This window comes from Pygoscelis adeliae, unplaced genomic scaffold (genome assembly GCF_000699105.1).
Source record: "Pygoscelis adeliae isolate BGI_AS28 unplaced genomic scaffold, ASM69910v1 Scaffold187, whole genome shotgun sequence".
In the NCBI taxonomy this organism is placed as follows: Eukaryota; Metazoa; Chordata; class Aves; order Sphenisciformes; family Spheniscidae; genus Pygoscelis; species Pygoscelis adeliae.
In genome coordinates this window covers 381,506-390,974 of record NW_008825103.1, presented here as the reverse complement: position 1 = coordinate 390,974, position 9,469 = coordinate 381,506, and the positions used below count along the sequence as shown (strand labels likewise).

General features: G+C 43.5%; 1 protein-coding gene across 1 annotated transcript in view; it reads right to left on the bottom strand.

Annotated features, from left to right (window-relative positions):
• Window positions 1-9,217: 9,217 nt before the first annotated feature.
• The window catches only part of ANTXR1 (anthrax toxin receptor 1), a 105,441-nt gene continuing 105,189 nt past the window's right edge, over window positions 9,218-9,469 (bottom strand). The window contains exon 19 of the mRNA XM_009327212.1: window positions 9,218-9,374. Within this exon, the coding sequence (XP_009325487.1) occupies window positions 9,218-9,374 (157 nt within the window). The remainder of the gene's footprint in view (window positions 9,375-9,469) is intronic.

Here is a 9,469-nt window from a genome sequence, read left to right as displayed (position 1 = left end):
AGCTTTTGGCTTTGGGAAGAAAACCCAAGCCCTCGCTCCCTTTTAACATTTGTCTTTCATTTGTTCCCACATGTCAGACAGAACAGCCCCGCACAGGGAACTCCTTTGTCTGCTTGGCCTTTGCATGGAAACAAGACGGGATGGGGTACTGATAGCATCCAGTCACGATCAGCAGCCAGAGCAGGGCTTTCTTAGTCACTATCTCTGATGTCTTCCATTTATAATGGGCACTCTTTAAAACCTTGCCAATTTGGCCTCAGATAAGTAGATAGAGTTACCTCCATATCTGCAGCATTACCTAAACTTTCCCCTGCCTGCTATAGCAAATGTTTGGATATTTAAAGAACCAGCAATCTGTTAACAGGAACTAATCCTGGGTTTCTTTTTCAAAAAGCCCCAAAAACTATGCAGTCGTGCCAGCCCTAACAGAACAGCAATGGAACCAAGATCGGGCTATAGGGGATGGCACTAGTCAAGATCCTGGCCCCAGGTCCAACTGCAAGGCTGAAGGACACGGGCACCATGAAGGATGCCCAGGCTCTTGCACGAAGCCAGCACCAGACCTGGGGTCAGAAGCACAAATCTCTTCAGTGTACATGTGCAACACCTGGTTCGAGTCATTAACCATAAATGCCAAAGGAATGTGTGCACCAGTTGGAAATGGCTTGTGAGGTAGCAAATGGCCAGGTTTTAACTACTAAAAAAAGAAAGCTTTCATTGTAACCTGTTATTCCACCCACCTGAGTTCCAATTTTATTTCTGAAGCAACAAGTGCCACCAACAACTCTGGTCCAGGAGCTTCCTTCCTTATATCCTCCAAATCTGGCTTTTCCCAAACCCAGGGAATGCTCCTATCCACGCGGGGCTGCCCCTTGGGGTCACACAGATTGCTGCTGTCCGGGAAATGGGTGGCATCACCAGTCATCGGTTATAAATGGTTTCTCTTGTTGTGGACGCACCTCCAGACTGGTTTGCACACAGAGAAGGAAACCACACGGGAACCTGATTTCATAATGTCACTGACCTCAGCCGCAGAAGCCCTATTGCTCTGTAAAGCCAGAGGGACCGGGAACAAAATTACTGAGGACTTTTTCTGGTTTTGTTGCCTCTGAAGACTGATGGGTGAACTGAGAGTACACATGGCACCAGTGTCACAGGCAAGAATTAAAACTGCATTTCTAACTCACTGCATTATTTGGGTCAATGCAAATGACTCACTCTCCTGAAAAAGCAGCTTATAAGATCTTCCTACAACTGAAAAGAAGAAAACAGTGGTTTGCTGTCATGTTTTGAGGACACGCTATTGTCCGAGGAGCCTAAGCACCTAGGATGCAAGTAATAGCTCTGCCAACAACTACCTCTTTCATCCTTGACAGGTTATTTACCTCCACATCATTCTCTAACAACCAAAAAAAATACTGATTTTATTTTGCAAGCCACTCTGAGCCAATTATTTTTATCAGATTATCTAAAGCAGGCTGGAGGAGCAGTCTGGACCAAGTCATCCACATCCCTACACAGACAGGAACAGAGTCAGAGGCAGACAAGCAAGAATGACTTCCGAATTTGACCTTCTGAGCTGGACTGTTAAAACAAACAAACAAAAACCTGTCTGATGCTACTACCGTTATTGCAACACATTTTTAGTAACTGCAAATCTCTCCAGTTTCCATGACAGCCTATGAAATAGGCATCTGTAATCGCTATTACTTTAAGCCAACAGTGTATCACACACAAAGACACTAGTCTTACACCAAAAAAGGTAACTACCATCAAATTCACACTGTATCACATCAAAACAGAAAATCCCAAGTTCTGCCCTGTGGGCTCTTTTCTGGCTGTCAGTGGAAATGCTGCCCATATATCCCATGCTGACTCCCTTGGCTCCCTGCTGCTGCACTGCATTAGAGACAGCTAAAAATACCTTCGATCCATTCCTAGTTTTTTTTTCCACATCTGCCGTTGCTGTAGTTACCAGAGAGCCTGCTATGCCATTCTGAATAGGGAGGGTGAGGCACTTTGCTCAGCCATGGATGGTGAAGGAACCGTCCAGAAACATGATCTCTCTATTAAACGCGCCCTGTGAAACACTCCCAGCAGCTCCTCTGAGTGCAGGCAGGATTTGCTATGGCTTCCCAGGAGCAGAAGCACACCTGGAACCAGGCTCTATTAGTAGCAGGGGCTCTTTCCAAACCAGCAGCCACTGCGCCTTTGCTGTCCCCAAGAAATACCCCTTTGCCGACGCTTAGCTTGATCCCTGACCCTGCTCCCAGTGACTCCCCAGCTCTGCCCCACGGCTCTGATCCCCACTCCATGCCGAAAGCACAGGTAAACATTTGAACATTGGGGCCAAACCAGGATGCAAGCGGCTGAATGGAAGAAAAGGAACACTGTTTTCTGATTTTCATTTGAAAATTATAATATCACAGCCCATCAGGGCGCTTGTGAGCCCTACCTTAAATAAAACCTGGGAAACAAAACCAGCATTCTCCTCAGCCATACCACTTCAGTCCAGTCTGGAGCTTTTCAGATGTACAGAAATTTTAATTTTATCTGAACTCAGGCACTGCAGATCCAAGATAAGTAAAAAAAATCTCAGTTTCCCAGAGGATTTTTCCCAGCTTTTCTTAAAAATGGGTCAAGGTTTGCCTACACGGGTCATAGCAATGGCAAGATAGGATATTACATGGCAATGCTAACAGGCAGACAAACCTTTCTAAGGCCAAAGATGCTCACATTTCACATGTCGCCCATCACCAAAACCAGATTTAAGGAATGCAGACATACTCTATTTCTGCCTGGTTTTTACTTTCCCAGAGACTTTCCATTGAGTAAGAAATACCTAGAAAAAGGATCCTGACACCCCCATTCCTAGCCGTCTACTAGTGAGCCCTGGATGTACAAAGAGGCCACAAGATCTCACATGCAAGAAGAAATAAGCACTAAGCACCTTCTAGAAGCAGCTAAAGACATACACACCCAGCAGCAGGCCTCAAGGATATGCCAGGAAGGATTTTAAATGGGAATGGAAAGTGGAATATAGAAATCCCCAGCTTTCTTGCAAGTAAAAGTTACCTCATCTGCTAAGTTCAGTTTTCCGCTCTCTGTGGTATTTTTGCACGCTATAGTTTCTCCATCCCTATTAACTCCTCCAGCTCTGGAAAAAGCCCCATGATTTAATGTCTGTGAAGAACTAGAAAAATTCCTGTTCAGGCTGCAGCATGGTTAGCTCATGAGATCATACGAGATCGCAGCTGAAGGCAGCACAGCACAGGTTACAGCTCCAGGCCACATCCAGCATGAGCCAGGAAATCCCCCCGGTGGAGGGGACAGTCCTTCACTATCAGGGACATGTTACTTTGGGCAACATCTACACTGACCTAGTGGCATGAGAAAACACCTTCTCGGGTGCTCTGGACCTTTTACCTTCCCCTGCTAGCAAGAAGGACCTTTGAAAGCATTTAAATATTAAATGATATTTAAATAATCTTAATGTTTGTTCTGGCAGTGTGCTGCAGACTTTCAACCACTGTCTGTGTCTGACAAGATTTATTCTGTAGCTCATGTTATTTTTACAAGTTATTTTGTAGCTGTTTCTTCAAAAAAGTGCATTACACTCTCCAGCAACACTCGCAACAAAAAGAGGATCCTACTACACTTTGAGTCCCCCTGGCGTTTCCATCAGCCCCCATACAAAAACCTTACCTATGACTCAGAAGGGGCTTTCTCTGCCAGAATTAGAAAAAACAGTAATTTCTTTCCCTGCCAAGTAAGGAACTCCTCAGCTGCCCAAAGCCAGATGAGCCTTTGGAGGAACAAGCAGGGTTCATCTGCAAGGAGAGCCCTGTGAGCAGACCCCCAACACAAACACAACCACTGTTCAGGAAAGGGGCTGCTCTCTGCACCCCACTCATGTACCTGTGTGCTAAGGCAGGTACTGCTGACTACCGTCTACCCCGGCACGGCCTCTAGCCAGAGATGCAGAGCCTGGGAGAAAGCAGCCTCTCTCCCTTGCAGCCTCAACACAAAAATAAAAGAAGTTGCTGGAAACGGCCCAGCCAGGACTCACCATTTTGGCTGCTGCAGGCACCATTCCGGTCTCCTTTACTTCCCCGCTCTGTAGACAAGCTGGCTCCCAAGGCACTCTGTCACCAGCCACTCCAAGATCACCTCACACAACCACAAAGCCCCCCATTCCCTCCCTCGGCAGCCTGGCTCTGGAACTCAGACCCGCTCCCAGGTGGGGCTTGTTGAGGGAGACAGGTAGCTAATTAGGACCAAGCCCAAGATGGAGGGGTGGCCACATGCTCAGGGCTGCTTAGCAGCCTCGTGTCTGCATATCCTTGCTCTGGAGCAACTTTGCTCCAAAAAATGTTCTGTCTGGGGAAATTTTGTCCTGTTGCATGAATGGTGATGAAGTCTGCCATGACGGTAGCACAATGCGGTTCCCTGAGCAGGGAACAGGATCAGGGAGTGGACAGTTTCCTGAGGCAGCGGGGCTGGCAGCTGACTGAAAGGGCAAACAAGCCTGCCTGGGTCTTGCTAGAGTGTTTTTCCTCATTTTTTCCCCTCAACGTAGTGATGGGACTTTATGCAAAGTCTAGCTGCACAGCCACTTCTGTGTAAATGCATGCCCTGAAAGACCCAGAGCTACCATCAAGGCTTGGTAGGTTTGCATCATCTCTTCTGAGTTTGGGGTATGCTGAGGTTTAACTTCCCTTGCTTTTTTTTTTTCACCTGTCCTCTTCTAGGAAGAGCAACTGATTTTCTTTGATAGTCTCCATTTAAAAAGCACCTTTTTTCCAGAGCGAGAGAGCAGGACCTGCTGACTACTGTGGCTTCCCTCTTTGCATTTACTACATACAAGTTTGGTTTAAATAAAACACAGCAAGAAAAATCCAGACTGAGCCTAGACTTGCAAGGTTTGGTGTGCTGAGGAAACTGCTTGTTCACATTTTCAGAGGACGCTAAAAAGCTTGGGCTTGCATGCTTTGCTGAAAGAGGGCAGGGTGCTGAGGCTGAACTTCTTCATGCCCTGTTAATCTTCTTTGTGGAAAAAAATATTCCAATCATATCAGAATCCAGATGAGTTAGTGACAGGTAAGCAGAGAGGAAGAAAGAAGGGCTATCAGCAAATATGAGAGGGAACATGCTTAGTTATTTCTCATAGTTGTTATGCTTTGTTAAAGGATGCCTTTGTTAAAAGTTGCCGAGTTAGCTGTGTGAAATGAGAAGTTACTCTGCATTTGGAAGGTGAGGCTCTGGGTATCAGCAGAGGAGCAGACACTTTAGGCTGTGTCACGTCTGAATGAAAATAGCTTTTGTGCCAGGCAGAAGTGCTCTGGGCTGCTGGGAAGAAAATCACCAAGTTTGAGTTCTCCAGGATGACGGAAAGCCGATTTTATGAGAAAACTTGCTGCCCAGGATTCCCCTGCCTCCTGCTTTGTTCACTTTGCCTAGTCAATGAATCTTATGGAGCCCAACACAAATTTGTGTAGTTCTTTAATAATAACATCAAGGTCAGCAAGAGTAATGACTGAATTTAACAAATGACACATGCAACAAACAGAGGGAGTAAAACATCATTGCACAGCGCTGGCTGAATTGACAAAATGTAATTCAACATCAAAACAGAAGGCTTGTTTCTTTTCCTTTGCTGCATCAGCACCACATATAAGGCAATGTTACCAACTGGTTACCCTCAAATCTTGCCAGAGCTCTCAGAAGCCAGACATTCCCCCCCTTCCACAAAATAAACAGTGACAGAAGATGCCTTCACACACCAAGGAGTAGAGAGAGAATTTGGATGACCACAAAGTTCATGTGGGTGAATGCTTCAAAATACAGCCAGCAACAATTTGTAACATTTTAGCAATTAAAAAGAAAAAAATCTGAATCCTTGTCAAATGCAGCTGCTTAGTCCTTTGAGGCTGTAAGACACACTGACAAAGTTTTGCATGAATGAAAAACAATGGGAGTAATCAAAGTGACCTATTTAGAGCAAATGAAACAACTGTTTATTTAATGCCATCAGACATCTGTTTATTGCTGTTTAGACCAGCCTATATAGGAGCATGTGCAACTGGTAAACAGTGAGACCTGCTGAAGTCTTTTGAAATTGCAGAGCAGATGTAGTGCCACTCAACTCCTTTTGATCTATAATGAATGTTTACTTAAAAATTGGCTAGTGTGGATTGATAGCCTGTGTAATGTGTTTCTAGGAAAGTTTTATAGACAGAGAATACATAGGGTACCATATATCAGTATATGGTACACCAGCTAATTCAACCTCATTTACATAGCATTAACTGTCAGTGGAAGCTGATTGAAATTCAGGACCAAATTTTCACTCTTATTGCCTTACATTAAGTTCCTAAGTTAATCTTTAGGGACTGGCATAAAAGGAGTATGATTTTTAAAAGCACATGCGGTACTTTTGGGAAGCCATTTTAGCAGCCACATATTGGTTGATCCTAAATAAAAGATCAGGTACAAAGTCTGCCACCAAACGTGCTCTAATTTTTCTGAGATCGTTAGCAAGGTTCCACCAAAACCAATTCACTGGCAGCAGCATGGTTGCTCTGCTTCAGCATCCAGCTACCCCACACCCGTTCCGTTTCTCTACCCACTGCACTCTGGCCATATCCCACCCTGGATCGATGTGCAAAACTCTTTGCCAATGGATCAAGGGAGTGTACAGTCTGGAGCTCTAGGGCTTCAATTAATGCTATGTAAAATAGGTGTTCGTCACTACAGGAAATATTTGTACATTTATAAAAAAGCATTACAACCATAAAGAAAAAAATACAACAAGCACAGCTTGATACGATAACATGCCATGAAATGTCATTGGCTTTATAATAATTTACTACAACTTGAAAAATGTTCTTTTATCCACAATGGATAGGAAATGCTTCCATCTAACATATGGTAAGCATGCAGTAACAATATGTACAACAAAAAATTTGGAGTTTGTTTTTTATTCATAAACTGGATGATTACATAGGGGGTATTTTAAAATTTTGATTTTTCTAGCCTGATCTAGGTTTTATTTTGCTTCTTTAATACTGTAGGGTTTTTTTCCCCTTAGTTTGGGGAGAATGAAAACTTCTATATACATCTGCAAGAAGTTAGCTTTAGTCATGGAGTATACACTGCTTTTATTTTTTTCCCCAGCAGTAGGTTTAGATTTATTGGTTAACTGACACTTAAAAAAAAAAATAAATCTCAATGCCGTATTGTTGAAAATCAATTTCCTTTCCAGACTTTTTTGAAATACTGAGGATCTGTTAAGAGAAATAGCTATTGATCCTGTATTACACTATTCCCAGTTTTTACACCTTTCATCATGAAACCAAATCAAACAGCTATTTAACTAGATCCCATCCATCACAAGAGGGAGTCCAACCAAACTTGTGTCAGGGTGTTAAAAGCTTCCCACTCCCACCTGACAATCACAAAGTCGTCTTGTTGAACTAACCATGGCCTGTAGCTGATACAATCTGACATAGCGAGTAGCAAACCTGTTGGTTTTGCTCCTAATTGGGGACTGCTCTGTGCTGCCTGCAGACAAAACAGTGTTGTGGGTGAATTAATCAGCCTTTTTGCACAACAGCCAGCCTTGGCTGTAGATTGAGTCTTCAGATCCATCGTGATTGATGTATTTATCTCGTCTAATAGATGACATACTGACCTAGCGGTGGGTAAGTTAGACTGACTCTGAGTCTCATGGTAAAGGTTCATTCACAAATGTCCTTACCAAAAAGGTCCCAGGTCAAATCTCCACTGAATCTTTTTCGTCTGTTCCTTTTCCTCCTTGAGCATTTTTTTTCTTTTTCCTTTTTTCTTTTTTGCTAGAAAAGCTAGAATTAGTATTTCCAACAGCACTGAAGTAAGTACTTGGCAAAGCATTTCTTTATCTGGTAAAAAATTACATGATTATGAGAACCCTTAGATATTCATAGAACTGCAGCTACAAAGACGGTTTACCTCTTATGACTTCGTAATTTCCAGAGAGAGAGTCCTTTTGTGAGAACTGATCCTGACAGTAAATTAAGAGAGCCAGAGGTTTGACTGAAGTGCTGAGTGATCTCACCTATTTCTAGCACTGTGTTGCAAAGGCAGGTGCTCAGAAGTTTTGCTATAGGATAAAACGTGCATACGTAATATTGTGGAATATGGTGGGGGTCCCATGAAGGCAAGGAGAAAGCATGGAGAAATGCAGCCAGTGCATTTCTTGGAAGACTGATTCCCATCTTGCATGTCCGGTGTGTTGATTTTTGCCTTAGTCAACAACTGCTAATAGAAGTGATGTTGTTGAGAGTTGACAAGAGTGAGTAAGCACACTGGCTCTTCTTCACTACGAGTTTGGAAGGCATCTGCTACTTATTCAGGAAAGGAAAACAAAAAATAAAAATCCATGTGGAAACATTTCTAGGGCAAAAGAATGCAATTTACAGAAAAAACAGAAACGCATCAGTGGCAACCATTTCAAACTGACAATAACAAGGAGCCCAAGCAGACTGGATTTAGAGAAATTGATACACCTAACCTCTTGTTTATATTCAGAAACTTTCCTTTTAAAATGGAAACCAGCATTAAATTACACTGCTGAACTGCAGAGCTATTAACTAGATGGACATAATTAGTCTAAACTGAATGCAAAGACTCTTCTGTCAACCATACCTTTCCCAGATTCCTTTGCTCAATTTTTATGAACTCCTCTGTCCCACTGGGAGCGCTGAAGGCTGACCTGTCGTCAGTTATTCCTTGTCCTCAGGGGATGGGGTCAAAGCCTTGTGACATACTGACTGGTTTATTTTTCCATGTAATTTGTTTTCCTAGTGGCACTCCATTTTCATTCACCTGCACTTCCACATACCAACATACGCAAATCCAGACACCAGAGACCTACCCTTTCTCCGAGATGACAATACCTTCCCTTCTCCAATTCATGGTCCATGGGAACAGCTGCCTGTCATCAATTCTTTTCAGACTTACAAGGGTTTCTGTACTTGCAGACCTGCTGTTGTCATTATTTGCTTGGCAGCTGGCACGTGAGTGAGATGTGATCAGCTTTCTGTCATACCTTGAGTCTTGTACCATGAAGTTTGTGCAGTTGTCTCCAGGTAGCTAGCTGGGATGTCTGCACTTGGAAGAGTCTTTTGCAGTCCTTCCCTGGGGAGAATTGCCTTTCCAGAGAGCTTGCTCTAGTTATTCATTCCTTTTTTTCAATGTATCCTGGAATCACCATGGTAAGGCACGGGGAAGTGTCGGGGACAAAGAGAGGGGAGAGCCTTGCTGAAGTGGAACTCAAGTTATTTGCCTTGTTCCTGCAGTCTCTTGGCTTTTCTTGCTTCGATAGTTTGGTGGCACTGATGCACAAGGGATTTTAAAAATAAAAGAAAACTAAAGGAGAAAGACGACTACAAAGTCGTTCGTTCTGTTGTCACCCATTTCAAAAACGGTC